General features: G+C 42.3%; 1 protein-coding gene across 3 annotated transcripts in view; it reads left to right on the forward strand.

Annotated features, from left to right (window-relative positions):
* ZNF236 (zinc finger protein 236) overlaps positions 1–17,572 on the forward strand; it is a 152,181-nt gene that overhangs the window by 106,387 nt on the left and 28,222 nt on the right. For 2 of the 3 annotated variants that reach the window (XM_058277909.2, XM_071208593.1), the window contains 3 exons: positions 989–1,176; positions 11,535–11,666; positions 17,098–17,295. In XM_058277909.2, coding sequence (XP_058133892.1) covers positions 989–1,176; positions 11,535–11,666; positions 17,098–17,295 — 518 coding nt within the window. Of the gene's footprint in view, positions 1–988; positions 1,177–11,534; positions 11,667–17,097; positions 17,296–17,572 lie in introns of those variants that run through there. The other variant, XM_058277912.2, reaches the window with a different exon arrangement.

A 17,572-nucleotide genomic window follows, 5' to 3' on the forward strand; every position in this document is an offset into this window, starting at 1 on the left:
GTGGTGGTGCCCCCCTAGGCACACCCTCCCCGGGCCTGCGTCCTCCCAGGCCCAGAGCCCACGCTCGAGGACGCCGGATGGGCGGGAGGGGAGCCCGCGCCATTGTCGCAGAGCCCGGAGGCTGCTTGTGCCTCGGCCCCTCGACCCCTCATGGTTGCAGCGCCCCAAAGGCCCCAGGTGGGCAGCGCAGCGCTGGGCGCCCTGCGTGTGGGTCTGTGCAGGTGCTGGTGGCTGAGAGTCTGCCGGGCGCGGGGCTCACTGTGTGTGCAGGTGCTCTGGTCGTACAGTGCCTCCAGCACCTGCCTTCACAGAGGCTGACGGACGTGGACGATGAGAGCGTATTTGTCAGGGGAGAGGATGGACAGATAGACTGGGAGAGCAGAGTGTGCATGTTTTCGAGTTGGACCCTCCTCTCGGACTGTCCCGCCTGCCTGCTCCCGTCCCTGATGTCTTCCTTTCTTGTGTCCTCGGACGAGGGGGAAATACCCAGCACAGTTCTTCACGGCAAATTAAAGAGTTTGGTTGTCTTTTTCAAGAAAACGAAGGCCATGCAGGGAAGTAACACCGGAAGGACTGGACGAGGTCCACTCTGCCGGCCTGTCTGAGGACGAGTAGGTGGAGGGAAGGGAAGGGAGCATGCCCGCGAGGAGAGTAGGCTGCTGGCTGCTGGCGGGCCCTGCGTGGGGCTCTGGGGGTGTTGTGGGAGGCCAGCGCCGCTGTCCCTCCGCACAGGACTGTGGCAGCTCGTTTTTACCACTCGCTGTTTGTTCTCTGCCCTGTTCTCAAGAAGGTGGTAGTTCGCTCATGTGTAAAGATATTTAGAAACCAACAAAGCCTTGTGACGAGATTCGTGGTGAAGATGCTGTCCTTTCCCGGGTGTGCCGACAGTGCAGGTTACTGCCCACGAGCTCCCCGGGGAAACGGGCCCCGGGCCGGGAGCTCACTGCCCAGTGCCTCCATTGACCGACACACTCTGCCTTTTTTGTAGAACTTAATGCCGCCGCGGGGAGCCTCCCCTCAGCAACGCCAGTGTCTCCGTCCACCATGTCCACCCCGAACCTGGTCGTGGCGTCGCCTGGTGTGGGAGGGGACGCCAGCGTCACTCTGACTCTGGCTGACACTCAGGGTGTGCTTTCCGGAAGCCTCGACACAGTCACCCTCAACTTCACCGCTCAGGTGGGTAAGGGCCTCTTCTCCCCGCGGACCCCTGTGTGGGGCGTCGACCCCTCCCAAGGAGCCTCCTTCCTAACTATACCTTCTGAACATTTTCTGTCAAAATTGAAGTAGTTTTCATGTGATTTCTTAAGAAAGTATTACGTTAAATGTAAAAAGGGGAAAAAAGAAAATGCAGGCAATTATAAAGAAGTATAAAATATAAAGGAAAAAAAGCCCTCTTCATTCCACCACCCATACAGAACTGCAGTTAACGTTCGAGTGTACTTATCCTTCTAGGCCTTTATGGATATATATACAGATAGATATTTCACAGTTTTTACAAAGATTCATGTGTACAATAGTGTTGTGTAAACTTCCTCCTCTTGATAGTTGTATGGTATTTAGTTATATAGATTGGCTTTTTTAATGTATTTTCTATTGGGGGACATTATGTTATATTTAAGGTTTTGATAAGTGCTATACAAATTCTCATGCCCCTGATCACTTACGGTCTCAATCCCTACAAGCAGATATGCTCAAAGGGATGTACCTTTTTACATAATGTATTTTGCTAAGAAACTGAAAACGGCTTCCATAGTTTAATTAGAAAAATACATGATAAGTTATGAATACTTATGATTAAGTGTAAGTTTTAATCACATGCGTTTGAATAATTTTTTGTTCCAAAACAGTAAGAAAGCCACTTATTTCCATGATTATGAAAGTGTATTTTCAAAGTGGTACCACTTTGAGAATCGTCTGTCCAGGGCGTAGTTCTCAGTATCTGTCGGATTCTATGCTTCGAGTCTGTGTGTTCCAGGGCTCGGCTGCCCGTTCTGCAGCCCTTCTGCCCTGCTGGCCCACAGGAGCTGGCCGGGGACAGGGGCGGGCTGAACAGGTGTGCTGCTGCCCCCGAGGCAGGTGCCCCAGAGACTCTAAAACGAGGGATTGACATAACAAGTGTGCCAAGACTAGAATGAAGTTTTGACAGTTAGATGATGCAGGCCAGCCCAGGCCCTCGTGGTTCTAGACTCATTTCCACTCATGTGTCACCTCCGGTTTCTCAAAATGCTTGTCCATTGCTTTCTTTGCTTCGCAATCTTCGGTGGGTCCCCATCACCTGTCAGGCAAAGTCCAGGTTTCTTCACTGGACACGTGAGGCTGTCCCTGGTGTGGTTCACTCAGGCCCCACCTCCTGCTCTCCCACCCCCACCTCACTGTGCCCCACAGCTGTGCAAACTGGCATGGCCTCCCGCGCTGCAGCCCCACAGGGCGTGTGTCCCTCCTCAGACCAGCCTGCGTTCCTGTCCCTGCCCTCACATGGCCCTCCACGTACGCGTGGCCTTGCCCTTCTGCTGGCCTCACCACCAGCCACTGCCCTGCTGTGGGCCTGCCCTGTGCTGGCCGTGCCGAGAAGCGGTGTCTGAGAGGGGAAGTGGCAGGGTTTGTGGGCTGCTGGCCTGGCTGGTAGTCGAATTTGTGCAGCTGCAGGAGATGAGAGATGCTGCATTTATCCAGGTCAGTTAGGGGTTTCCCAATGAACTTTTGCATTGTCAGAAATATATATTCTTTTCTGTATTTTTTTAAAAATGTCAAATATAAACATTTTTAAAACCTATATTGCCCAATTAGCATAAATAATACAAAAAAGTATATTAAAAATCTCTAGTAGAAATTGTATAGTTTTAGTTGAATTTCTTTTATTAGCTGACAAACTTAATTTGATACTGATATAATGCTCTGAAAACTAAAAAAATATAAAGATCAAAATCTTCCTTAGCTTTATGGGTGGTCCCTGGTATTTTTCTAAATATAATAAACCCTTGCATAAAATAAATGATTTATTAAGTAAAGCATTTTATCATTGAGATTACTGAATTTATAAGAAAATACAAATATATAAATTATTGTGCTTGTTATTATAATAAAATTTGATCTAAAAATCATAAGGTGGTCATGAGAAATTAACCAGTTTTTAAAATATATATATATTTTTATTTTTAAAAAGCTTTAGATTATGTAAATGTTACATCAGAAATATAGGAGATTCCCATACACCTTACCCCCTCCCCCTCCCACACTTTCCCACATTAACAACATCTTCCATTAGTGTGGTACATTTGTTACAATTGATAGACACATACTGAGGCATTGCTGCCAACCATGGACTGTAGTTTACATCGTAGTTTACACTTTGCCCTGCATAATTTTATAGGTTTTGACAAAATGTAGAATGGCCTGTATCTGCCCAAACTGCCTCCATGTTACACACCTATTCTTCCCTCTCCCTCACCTCAGAACCTCTGGTGACCACTACCTTTATATCAATGACATAGTGCTTCCATTGTTAGGATAACAATAAGTCTATAGTAGAATAATAATAAGTCTACTTTAGTCCATTGTTCATTCCCCAGTGTTGAGGATTTTGGGATGGTGATGCCCACTCTGTTTCTAATTGAGAGGAGGCTTCAGTCCCATGGGGCAGATGGATTGAACAGTTTTGCTTGCAGTTGCAGACACTCTATTCCTTGGGACAGGTGTTGTCCATCATCATACCCTTGCAGGTTGTTGTGGATGAGTCCAATGAATGGAGAGTAGGTATTGCAACTCTGCTGAGATTCAGGGCTTAACTGGCACATAAACAGACCAAAGACGTAAGTCTCTGGAGCATATATTTAGCAAGTAGAATGCTAATTATAGGTTCAAATAAAAAGGGCAGAAGAGCCATGTGTAGGGAAATTTAAATGTGTCTAACTCTGTTACATTGGGGAGCATAAATTCCCAAGTAAGGTCCACTGACAAGGTGCCAAAATCCTGAGATTGTCCACCCTGCTTATAGTGTCTAGATGTCTCTAGAGCCCTCAGGAGTCCCACTGTTTGAAGCACTGTTTACTTTAGCAGCCAATGAGATCCTGCTGTGATGTACATAAGCATAATCTCTGAAATGACCTCCCAGCTCACTTTGAAATCTCTAAGCCAGAAAAACTCCGTTGTGTTTAATATTTCCCCTTTTTGGTCAAGGTCTTTTTCTAGATGCATTGCTGGTCAGCACTTGGTAATAATCCCTCAGCACCAGGGAGGCTCATCCCTGGGAGTAATTTCTCAAGCTGGGAGTAGGGGGATGGGGGACTGGAGGTAGTGAGTTTATATGCTGCATTTGACTTAGAGAGAGGCCACATCTGAGCAACAAGAATACTTTCTGGAGGTAACTTTTAGGTGATATATAATAGTAGGCTATGTTTCAGTTTCAGAGGAAAAGGTTTCTAAGTACAGTCATCAATATCAAGGGCCTGGCAGAAATTAAGCAGTTTCTAACAATAATTGTTCTTAGTTACTGAGCGGGGAGTACTGAAGGGGTGAATATTAGTCCCTTCTAAGTTTCCCAACATGTGCTTGTTAAATCCAATGAAGAAAGAAAGTAGGAGTGCTGAAAGGCTCCATCAGGTGGAAAGAAGTCAAATAACTCAACATTGTTCTTCAATTAAAGGTTACATAGAAGTACACCAAAAAATCAGGATCCTCCCTTAAGGAACCTAAAAGAAAGCAATAATATAAACATTTCAGTTATTACCAGTTTTTACAAGATGTGAAAATAATATAATACACAGGAAATAATCAGTGTTTCTTACTAATTCCAAGAAAAAAAGTGGTCAAACAAAGAGAGATTATCTTAGTTTATCTATCTCTAAGGGACAAAGGTGAGTCTGGTTATAGAAAGTCAGGAGTTAAGAAGAACAAGAAGTTTAGTAAGAATAGGCTTCATAAGGCCATACATACAGTAATTTACATTTTGAAAAGTTTTTTCAGTTTCAAACTTGAGTTGATTTATTGTTTCCAAACTTTCTGACTGTTGAGGGGTAGGAGAGATTGCTGGTGGGAAAGGGTCAGGCTGCTTGGGCGCTTGCATTTGGCTATTTTATATGGAGGTGTTAAACATTCACTTAAATCTATTCAGGAGAACAAAATAATTTTCAGTTCTGGTTCTGAAAAGAAAAAGAGATTATGACCTATCCATGAAGGGAATTCTATTTAATATTCCTATAGATTTTTAAATTTTATTTTTTATTATTTAAATTTTATTTTTTAGCCCTATTGTACAGGTAATTAACAATTTGCAAAACATTTAAAGCTTGACATTTAGACATGTAAATGTGGTTTTGGGGGTCTTAATGAATGGTCAAAATATGACTGAGGACTGAACCAGAAATGGACAAATCTCATTAAAGAATTTATGTGAAAAGAGGCCAAGTCTGAAATAACAAAGTTACTTATAAACATAAGAACTAGAATTGGTCCAACCTGTTTGCAAGCTATTTTAATTTTGTGCCTTGCTTAACTTTCTTCTTCCTGTAAGTTACTCTTCTTGGCCCTTATTAGTTCTAAATGCCTTGAAAATTTCACTGAAGCACAATGTTTAATTTACTTTGAGTTACATAGGGCAGTGGAATTATGAACAGTTGCTAAGAAAAATACTTTTGATGAAATTACTGCACAGAGGAATATAGCAAATGAGGTTGATTTCCAGGTGCTTGGTGGTGACATAGTCACCTGTGCAGCATCAACTCTCACCCATCTATATGACCAGCCCCTGTTACTCTGCAGCAGTATTTCGCAGCCTTGTTGCTCATCAGAATTCCTGGGTCTCCCCAGCAAAGGCCCATTCTGTGCTCTAGCTGGGGCTGGAACTGGTGTCAGTACCCACCCTCCGTGGCGCAGGCTTTGGTACTGCAGCCAGCGCTGACACGCAGGTGAGCTGCTGCCCCACCGCCCCGCCGCCCCTCCAGCTGCCTGCTTGCTGCCTCCCGTGGCAGCATGCGTGTGTGCGTGTGTGGCGTCAGTTCCTCCAATTCCAGCATCAGAGTAAACCAAAGGAGTGGACTGCCGATGATAACAACACAACCAAATAAAAGGATGTTCAGGTTGTGTAACTGCAGCAGATTTGTGTTACCAGTTCCATGAGTGTAGCTAATCGAATCAAAGCATTTGTTTTAAGGATATTGACGAATAGTGGTTGAAACACAAAAGAACTAGTAGTAAGGTGCATTGTATTCCATTTTTTCATAAACCTTTAATTTTGAGGTAATTGTAGATTCCCATTCAATTTTAAGAAAGAATAAAAATCCCATGTACCTTTTTACCAGTTTACCCCAGTGATAGCATCTCAGTGAAGCTATAGTGTAACATCACCCCAGTGCACTGACACTGACACAGTCCAGTTACCATTGTCATCTTTTATAAGCACACGTGTATGCTCCAGCTTAACTGTATGCTCCCTCCTTAGCCCCAGGCGACTGCTGTTCTGAACCTATTTCTATAATTTTGTCACTGAAAGGATATTTTATAAATGGAATCATTCAGTATACAAACTTTCGAAATTGCTTTTGGCACTCAGCATAATTATCTGGAGATCCGACCAAGTTGCTGTGTTGTATTGATAGTTCATTCTTTCCGATAGCTGAGTATTGATCTGTGGTATGGATTTGCCACAGTTTTGGTTTTTTTTTTTACATTCACCAGTTGAAGGGCCTCTGCGTTATTATCTGATTTTGAGTGTTATGAATTTAGTATGATGTTAACTGCAATTTTTTTGTTTTGTTTTGTTTTTTTGTAGATGTTCTTTAGTTGAGATTTCACTCTATTCCTATTTTTCTGAGAGGGGGCCTTTTTTTTTTTTTTTTAAATATGACTAGGTGTTAAATTCTGTTGAATGGGATTTTTTCCCCCTGTATCCATTGATAATGATCTTGTGAGTTTTCCTTTTTAGCCTGTTAATATAATGGATTAAATAGCTTTTTAAAAATTGAACCATCTTAATATCCCTGAATAGATTCCCCTTGACCATGTTGTATCATTCTGTTTATATATATTGCTTTCTACCATTTGCTAATTTTTTTTATAGAATTAAAAAAAAATTTTGTCCTTTTTAAAGATACATAGATCACAAAAAATGTTACATTAAAAAATATGAGGTTCTATTTGCTAATATTTTGTAAAGGATTTTGTAAAGGATCTATATTCATGAGGTTTTCTTTTTCTTTATCCTTGTTGGGTTGTAATATCAGGGTAATAATAGCTTCATAAAATGAGTTGGGAAATATACCTTCCTCTTCTGTTTTTGGAAAGGATTATTTATGTAGTATTGCTGTTAGGTCTTCTTAAACATTTGGTAGAATTTTTCAGAAATCACCTGGATTTTGATACTTCTTTTTTTGTAGGAGTTTTAAAATGACATATTTGACACCTTTATAATTATAGGGCTATTCCGATTATTTTAAAATGGAGAGTGGTGGTACTTGTGTTCTGAAGAATTAGCCCATTTGTGTTGAGCAGTCCCGGTTCTGTGTTCGGGTTGTTGGTGTCCGGAGGATCTGGCCTGAGGATGCCCAATTGGCATTTTGTCTTTTTTCCTTCATCTGTCTTGCTAGAGATTTGTCAATTTTATCCATCGTTTCAAAGAAGCACCTCTTGGTTTCACTGATTTTCTCTACTATTTTTCTGTTTTCAGTTCCATTGATTTCTGCTTTTTTTTTTTTTTTCCTTCTTTTATCTTCTTTGGGTTTCTTTTCCTCTTCTTTCGCTAGGTTCTTGATGTGGGAGCTTAGATTGTTGATTTCACATTACATCTTCTCTAAGGTATGCAGCTAATGTTATAAAGTTCCCTCTCACACTGCTTAGCTATTTCCCACAGGTTTTAATGTTATATTTTCATTGTCATTCAGTTCAATGCATTTTTTTTTTTTTTTTTGAGATGCCAGGGGCTGAGGATTGAACCCAGGACCTTGTGTGTGGGAAGTCTGTTCAACCACTGAGCCACATTGACTCCCCTGAGTTGTTTTTTTGTTCGATTTGCTTGCTGTTTTTTTGTGTTTTGTTTTAGGAGGCACCGGGAACCAAACCTGGGACCTCCCATGTGGGAAGCAGGTGCTCAACTGCTTGAGCCCTATCTGCTCCCTCAGTGCATTTTTAAATTTCCCTTGAGCCTTCTTTTTTGACTTACTCTTCTAAGTATTATAGTATTATAGTATTTTTAGTATTATAGTTTTTCTTGTTCTCTCTTTCTGCTCTTGATTTCTACCTTGATTCCATTGTGATCGAAGAACACACTCTGATTTCAGTTCTTTGAAGCTTGTGAAGTTTTGTTTTATAGCCAGGATACATTCTCTGTCACTGTATGTTTTGTGGGCCCTTGGACACAATGTATGTTCTGCTGTTATGGACCGTGCTGTAAATGTCCATTAGATATCTTGGTTGTGGTAATGTTGAGTTTTTCTCTAACTTTGCTGATTTTCTCTCTAGTATCTAGTATCTAGCAGTTGTGAAAGGAGTTGCACTCTCTAGTGATAATTGTGGATTTGTGTATTTTTCTTTTCAGTTCTATGAGATTTTGCTTCACATATTTTACAGCTCTCTTGTTTAGTGCATGCACATTTAGGATTGCTCTCTCTTCTTGGTAGACTGGCCCTTTTTTCTATGTATATTGTCTCTATTTTTGGTAATTTTCTTTGCTCTGAAGTCTAATGTATCAAATATTAATAGAGTCACTCCTACTTCCTTTTGATTATTTGCATGATGTATGTTTTTCTATCCTTTCATTTTCAATCTGTCTTTGTTGTTCTCTTTGAAGTGAGTTACTTAAACACAACATAGAGTTGCATCATTTAAAAAATATCCAGGCTTCCAATCTTTCTCTTTAAATTGATGTATTTGGATCACTTACATTTATTTTAACTATGGGTATGCTAGGACTTAAGTCAGTCTCTCTACTGCCGTCTTTTCTCTCTGTTGTTGTTGTGTGTTTGTCTTTCTGGGTTTCTCTTTTGTTTCATTGATCTGTATGTCTGTCCCTCCTCTAATGCCATATGGTCTTGATTCCTATAACTTTAGCATTGTCCTTAATGTTAGGTAATGTGATTGCTCCCACTTTACTCAAAATTTTCAAGATTGTTTTAGAAGTCTGCTTTTCCATATAAATTTTAGAATATGCTTCTCTATGCCAATAACAACAACAAAACTACTGGGATTTTGAGAGGAATTACCTTATACCTATGATCAATTTGGGGAAAAAAGACTTATTATGTTGAGTCTTCCAGTCCATGAATATGGTGTGTTTCTCTATTTCCTTAAGTCTTATTTGACCTATTTCCCAGCAGCAGAATCCCGTATTCTCTGTCTGCATCTTGGATTCTGCTCTGTGGTCAGTACCCTTAGTATTCCTTTGGGGAGGAAATACTCTGAGGCCTTTTTTGTAGGTGAACCAGCCTAGTTCATTAAGTCAGGGAAACTCTCCATAGTGGTAATTTTGATAGAATGGTACCTTAACCAAGGCACAAAATTAACCAAGCTTTATGAGTCTGGGTGGGTATAATTAATGAGTAAACTATTTCAGAAAAAAAAGAGAAAATATTTCAGAAACTTTTAAAAAAATTGGAATGAAATCAGTTCCCTAAATATGAGTTTTGTTCTTTTAGAAATACCAGTTACTAAGGCATCATACGCTGTACTTTCTCCCTATATTTCTAATACTTCATGACAAATTTAATGAGCTTCTCAAGCATTTGGAATAGTCAATTGAATAAAAATAATATGATATTTTGGTTGTATCAAGTGCTAAAACAAAATTTTCAGTCGTTAAATTACTGCCTAAAAATACACTAAACCCCAGTATCCCTTTGTTTTCAATCATGCTAAATGAATTTTTTTCCCCAAAGACTGACTTCAATTCATGTTTTCTTTTACAATACAAGAAATGATTGGAGATTATACTGATAGCCAGAATAGCATTGTTATTTAAGAGTTAGAATCATGGATAAGAGGAAGAAGTTATCTAATATTCTCTTACAGTAAGGATGTGGTTATAACAATTATTTAATTAAAACCTCCTGTATGACTTCTTTGGAGGGTCCTATTTTTTTTGACTCTTAGACTTTTTTTAGACTTATGCAACCAATGCATGTTACTTGGCATAACAACTTTATCCTTCAGAAGAAAGTTTCTTTATAATGTATATATTTGCTATAATTTATGCTGGTGAACTAACTGAAAGAAGTTTATCTGTGTATTCCTAAAACAAATGCTCTTTTTACGTTATAAGTAAGCTATATTCAAAAGAAAAAAAATTGTACATTTTTCCGTGACATAGATGTGTTTACTAAGAGTTTCAAATATCTTTGCTTTCGGGTGAGTTTATATGAATGTATTACATCAATATTAAATCTTATGTGTATTAGAATTTCTGGTCAGCAGTTGTATTTATCTGTGATTAATAAAATAAGGAAATATAAATTAATAAATCAAGTTTGATTGACACCATTTTTCAAAATTTGTCAGTCTATGACAAGGGTGGATGGCAGCAGCCAGCAACAAACACATAGATATAGAAGTAACTGGAATTTGAAAGTAGCAAGTTCAGTGAACTTCCTAGGGAAGGGGGATAATTAACATTAAACTTTATTTGTATAGATTGGAAGTTTTCAATTTAGCTGATTTGTATAGAAAATTAGACTCCTGTCTGGAGATACCTGTAATATCCTCACAACCCTTTTTTTCATAGGTGCATGTGGATAGGAAAGAATGCAAATCAATTCAAGAAGACCGTCGTTTTTAAACCCCTGGTGATGACTTTGTAAATTTGCAGTTAAAGTGGTGCTGGAATGGTGATAGGGTCAAAGTAGTCTTATACAGAATATCAAAATGATATATGTGTCTAGACAAATGACCCTTTATATATATATATATAAACAATAATAAATCATATCTTAATAGAGCTGTTAATGGAGTTCACCCATTTAAAATGTATAATTTAATAGTGTTCAGTGTACTTGCCGAGTTGTACGACCATTGCTGTAACCTGATTTGAGAATGGCTTCATTTCCCCGCAGAGAAACCTTGTGCCTGTTGGCAGACTCCCCGGCACGCCCTCCCCCGCGCTTGCTCCCTGTGCTCCTCTCTTCCCGAGTCTCCATTCTTCCTCAACAATCTGGCTCTTGTGAACATTCTGTAGAACGGAATCAGACAAGATGTGGTTTTTGTGTAATAGGCTTCTTTCACTTTGCACGTGTTGTCACAGTTTGTGTTGTAGCCTGCATCGCCACTTCATTCCTTTTTATGTCCAAGTAATGTTGCATGGGGTGGGGAGACCATGCTTGGTTGCCCCATTGCCCGGGATGGCCGCCTGCACGCCCGTCCTCGCTGCCGTGCGGTGTGGTGGCGCCCTGGCGCCGGCCGCCAGGGACGGCTGGTCCTGACGGCATGTCCTCTGTGTTTCACTTCTCGAGCAGCTCCCCATTTGTTTTCCAAGGTGGTTGCACCATCAAAGAGCATTAACTTATTTCTTGATTGATAAAGTTGCAGCTTCTGAAAAGCACGCTCTTCTTTTTCAGGGCCAGCAGTTCCCAGCCTTGCTCACGGATCCCGCGCTCTCAGGCCAAGCTGGGCCAGGCTCTCAGCAAGTCATCCTGGTGAGCCACACCCCGCACTCGCCCTCCGCCAGCTGCGAAGAGGTAGCCTATCAGGTGCGTGCGCTCCTCCTCACAGCTGCTCTGACTTTTCAAAGGAATGGAGGTGCTGGAGGGATGGATAGCCATATTTTCTTATGATGTGTAATTTTCCTGTAATGGTTAGAACCTCAAATATTGACTTGTTTATATACTTACTATCTCCTTAAGTAAGCTTTTTGTCTTAACAGAGATTACTTATTTTTTGCTTTTTACTTTTTTTAGCTAGAAAATTTTTCTTCATCCTGAAACCTCTAGAATTTTCATTATGATTGTTTATTTTGGTCTATTTATCACTCAGTTAATTTGAATGCTAACTTTATACTACTATTGGTCTAGATGCCGGGGGGTGGGTAAAATAGAGATAATCAACAAATACATAACCCTAAGTCAGCAAACACAGTCTGGAGAGAAATGACATTGGGAAGGATGGAGGGCAGTGGGGTGGCTGTGTGGCTTGAGTCCCCGTGGCCCTGAGAACTGGGGGGAGGTGCTGGCATGTGTGGAGCGGCCAGTGCTAGAGCAGTCCACTTTGTGATTTTGTTTTTTAACGGGATGGAACTTTAGTACCACAAAATTAGACACAGCAGTCAATAATGTAAAGGGCTAGTTTTAAGTTTCTTCATACCTTCTTTTATTTGTCTGCTGATCAGATGAAATATGGCTGTTTATTTGCATTTAGTTCTGCTTGTAGATTTTCTTATAACATCTTTGTTGATTGTTTTAGGTGTCAGTATACTTTTTCATATACACATATGTGTACGGAAGTGTGTGTGTGCATGTGACCTATTGTCATTGACATTCAACTGGTCTTTTTCTTAAAATAAATATGTTTTGGTAAATGATAGTAATAAATATAAAGGAAGCTAAAAATCTCCTTCACATTTTTCAGTCAGAAATAAAGCACAGATAATCTCTAAATTTAAGCTGCATTAAATTTTATGCTTAGCGTTTTTAGCAAATACCCTTCAAAATTATTTATCTGTTTTTTAATTGAACACGGACTTTTTCATAAATTAGATGTTACCATGGGATCCCCCTCTTCCCCAGTTTGATCTGAGCTTGTCTAGCCAATTTCAATTTATATAACTACCACATTGTTTGAGTGTCCCCAAGATCACCTTTGGTTTGATGCTTCTCTAGATTGACTCCCAGAACTCTGCAAAGATGTTATCCTTACAGTAAACTTAGAACATTGAAAGGATACGGATTGAAATCAGCCAAGGCGCAGGGACTTAGTCACAGAGTGCGTCCCGCAGCGGCGGGGGTGGGCTGCTGGGCGCCCCTTGCCGCGGGGTCGTGTGGACGGCGCCACGCTCTCCTGGCAGTGAGGTGCGACGGCGCAGATGAGGAGTTGCCCCCGGGAAGCCTGGGGGAGCCCGGTGCCTGGGACTTCCACTGGGGTTGGTCCTGTGGAGTAGCGCCCTGCCCGGCCTTGGCTCCGCAGCCCACGTCTTGGCTGTGCGCTCTTGTCTTCATGGTCCAAGGTCCTGGCACATGGAGACACTGGCCAGGCCAGGCCGCGGGAACACGGGAACGGACGCAGGAGGAGCACGGGCGTCTTGACCACCCTCCTTTATGGTCTTGGCGGGAACGCCTTTGTGTTTAAGGTGCAGCTCCCCATCGAAAACCTGGGCGTGCCTTAGGTAACCCTGAGCTTCAAGTAACAAGGGAGCTCCCACGGTGCTGTTTTTCAATTTTTTGATTTTTCAGTGTTAGTTTTAAAATAGCTGAAACAATGTTTTGTGAACTAGTTCTGAATTAGTTAGCTCTAGTTCTATTAAAGTTAGTTCACAAGTATTTCCATTGAAGTTATATGTTTCTTTTTTTTTCCATTTGCATGGTAGCTAGTAATGAGATGAACTGAATATAAAAACTTGGTCTAACTTCTGGTATTTTTCAAAATTTGAAATAATTCAGTTCCAAAATGAGGTAGACAACTAGTCACATGTGTGTGTAACTAGCAGAAAATTTCTCTGAGGTGTTTTCTTTACGTGTCTCCTGGCGAGGCCTGGCGCTTTTGGCCCATGTCCACTGTTTAATGCTTTCCACCTCAGCGCCACTGTCATCGCAGCCTAATCGGAGGACCCGGGAAGCACCTAGGCATGGAAAAGCAGTCGCCTTAGCCCCTCTGCTGGTCTTCCTGTCACTGCCCGGGACGTGACACTGAGCCCCCAGTGGCCGTGTCTGCTGTGGACGCGCTGTGTGCCTGGGGTGCCCCTGAGCCCTCCGCACCCCTGCCCAGGGTTCCTGGCCCTGTGGCCTTCCGGAGCCCGTTTTCTCCGTCGTAGACAGCAGCCTGCACAGGCCAGCTGTGCGTGGGCACCTGCACCCTGCAGTGCTGCGCGGGCCTCTGTGAGCCAGTTTGCTAGTCCCTGGAGCAAGGGTGTCCTGCATGATGGTAGGCTACCTCCTCAGCAGCCCCTCTCCTGAAAGCAGACGGCCTGGCATGACTTGGAGCTCTAAATTCTAAGAGGCTTTGTACACACAGCGGGTCCCTGGGTTGCTTTCCTTAGTGTGGAGCCGTTTCAGCAAGTTTAGACCTTTCTTCTTTGGCTCACTGCCTAGAGGAACGTAGCTTTCTTTAAAGATATCAACAAAGGTATCAACCACATGTGGAGGAAATGAAGGCTCAGTGACAACTCCGGAGAGCCAAACTTGCATCTGCCCTGCTGGTAGGAGACAGAGCTAGCGCCGAACCTGCCCGCCACCGTTTAGTCTGCACAGACAAGAGTCGTCAAGTGTTTACCCCTGGCCTTCCTGTTGCTTGGGCCAGTCAGGCTCAGAGGGGACAGTGTTACCACGAGGGCAGCTGCTCGAGGTCTGGGGTGCCGAGGGAGGTTTTGGGCCCAGGCACAGGGGCCACGTTCCCCCAGGGTGCTGCTTCCCTCAGTTTCCCACATAGGTCTTGGGGCCTGCCTGCACCAGGGCTGGGTGCCAAGGCTGCAGGGCTCCCTGCTGTGCAGCCACGGGCTGCTGTGGGGCCTTAGGGCTGGGTGCCGAGGCTGCGGGGCTCCCTGCTGTGCAGCCATGGGCTGCTGCGGGGCCTTAGGCAGGACAGCAGCGAAGGCACACAGCCGTGCTGCCCCAGCCCGCCAGGACAGCGCACCGCGAGCAGCAGGTGTTCCCAGCCCACGCGGGCCCACGCCTGAGGTCATTGCTCTCGGTCTGTAACATAACTCTCCCTCTTTGGGAAAGTATGTGTTTAGCAAATTTCTAGAACTAATCATTCCATTTTCAGATTTTCATGTTAACATAGTTGTGAAATTCAGCAGGACATTTGCAGTTTTGCTCTTTTGTAGTTGTCAAAGCCGTGGGTTTCGCAGTTTTGTTTCTATTGTGGTGGTCTGCCAATGCTGACGGTGCTGGGGACATTTTGCAGAAGGAACTTTTGATGTGTGGTTGGTTTCTTTTTCTTTCCTTGGATGATGTGGACCAGATATTGAATTTTGATTCAGAGATAGTTTTCCCTGTACATTTTATTTATTTATTTTCTCTCTATTTTTTTTTCAAATGTTACATTAAAAAAATATGAGGTCCCCACATACCCCCCATCTCCCTACCCACTCCTCCCACATCAACAACTGCTTTCATCATCGTGGGACATTCATTGCATTTGGTGAATACATTTGGAAGCACTGCTGCACCACATAGATAATGGTTTACATTGTAGTTTACACTCTCCCCAGTCCACCCAGTGGGCCATGGCAGGACATACAATGTCCAGCATCTATCCCTGCAGTACCACCCAGGACAACTCCAAGTCCTGAAAATGCCCCCACAGCATATCTCTTCTTCCCTCTCCCTGCCCTCAGCAGCTTCCGTAGCCACTTTCTCCACATCAATGCCATACTTTTCTTCCATTCCTAATCACAATAGTTCCATAGTAGAATATCAGTAAGTCCACTGTAATCCATACTCTATTCCTCCATCCTGTGGACCCAGGGATGGTTATGTCCACTCCACCTCTATATATCTCTGTACATTTCAGTTACTATGGCTACTAATAAATATTTGAAAGTATTAATGGAGAAATTAGACAGAATCACTAATTAAAAATTTTTGTTATAATCATTATGTGTCACTTTTAGCTTTATTATTTATCATTTGTTTTAATCATGTGGTTTCTTTATCTGTAGTTACAGAGTAGCTTTGAGTATCATTTATCACAGTGTTTTTCAGACTTTTTAATAATTTTTTTAATTGGAGAAGTTGTAAGGTTACAGAACAGTCCTGCAGAAAACACAGAGTTCCCATATTTTTGTCAGAAAAATATTGTATGCAGACCCTAATCACATGCATTTTTTGTGGTTTCTTTTCTTTACATCCACACACACTCGTAGACACATGCACCTCTGAAATCAGCGTCACAAAATAATACCTCCCTGAACGTAGTGTCTTCTGTCCTCCTCTACTCATGTGGACTCCTTTTATTTTAACAAGTCAGTAACAGAGCACCTCATAGAAGTTTTTTGTTGCGGTTTAAGTTTTTTCTTTTATGTTTATTTGTTTCTGCATATTTTAGTATTTTGAAAAAGTATTTGATAAATTAGGAATAGTAGAAATGTTAATAAATCCCATCAGTTTTCTTCCTAATTGTTTCTGTTTCTTTCATTAAATCAACTACATATGAATTTGTCACCTGCCAAACTGAACGCTGTTGAATACAAAGCTGAGTCCTAACCCTCTCCTACCTTGTTTCTTTAAGGGGGATGGTAGCATCCCATTAAAATGATTTGAGATCTTCTTATTGGTTGTGACTCACTTTGGGAAAAATGCGTTAGTCCAGTCAGAAATTAAAAACCCCTTTTACTACTAAGGGTTATTTATGGAGCTGTTGGCTGAGACAGATCTTCAGCCAACAGTATTGTTAGCCATACTGTTTATACTTGATTAAACCCAAACAATGACTACTAATTGTTAATATTTCTTAAATGCTTGCTGTGTGCCAGGGACTGTTCTCAGCTCCTCTATAGATGGCGTCTCATTTGGTCCTCACAAATACTTCTAGAAAGCAGTGTTAGTTGTCATCTTTTAGACAGGATACAGGCTCAGAGTGGCTAACTGTCAGCCCACTGTGGCCACAGCGGTCGGTGTTGGAGCTGGACCTTGTACCGAGGCGTCTGGCTCCAGAGCACATGCCTTGAACCGTCCTTTCTATCCTCTAAATCAAGCTCCAGCCAATATATTAATACTTCAGTCAATATTTGTTCCCTAAGTATTGCCAAATGGTGGTGTTCCTTATGGCCCGGTCTGATGCGAGGGCGTCGCTGGCTCGAACTTTAACGAGATTCTAAGTCCCATGCGTGAGGGCCAGGTCTGTGTGCTGTGTTTTTTACTTTGGCTGTCCGAGTTGACAAGTAGACTAGTCCAGGGAAGCTCGTGCACAGTTCTCCAGGTCCATGGCATGCTTGTGAGCGTAAAGTCCTGGAACTTCTGCCTCCTCCAGGTGACCGATGTCTCCCCCAACCTGGCCAAAGGTGGGCAGCCTGAGAAGGAGGGCCGGGTGCACCCGTGCTGTGAGTGCAGCCACGCCTTCTCCTCCGCCACGATGCTGATGCACCACAGCAAGGAGGTCCATGGGAAAGAGCGCATCCACGTCTGCCACGTCTGCAGCAAAGCCTTCAAGCGTGCAACCCATCTCAAGGTAAGTGCCCTTGCTGCCGAGACGGCCCTGCTTCTCTCCACGGAAGAGTGAAGGCACTCAGTGGATTCTCTACGTCCAAAAAGAAGTCGTACTCTTACTAGCAGAAATAAAAGATCTGAATAATAAGTTTTTCCCTTTTTTTGAGGAAAAGGTCAATGAATATAATTGTATTTACCAAGTTGCTTTCGTTTTCATAGGTGTAGTCTGTAGAGTATAGATTAATAAATTGTGTATTTGCATGCAGTGCAAAATCCGTTTCTAATGCGGCTTGGGGAAA

This window comes from Dasypus novemcinctus, chromosome 16, assembly GCF_030445035.2.
Source record: "Dasypus novemcinctus isolate mDasNov1 chromosome 16, mDasNov1.1.hap2, whole genome shotgun sequence".
Taxonomy (NCBI): Eukaryota; Metazoa; Chordata; class Mammalia; order Cingulata; family Dasypodidae; genus Dasypus; species Dasypus novemcinctus.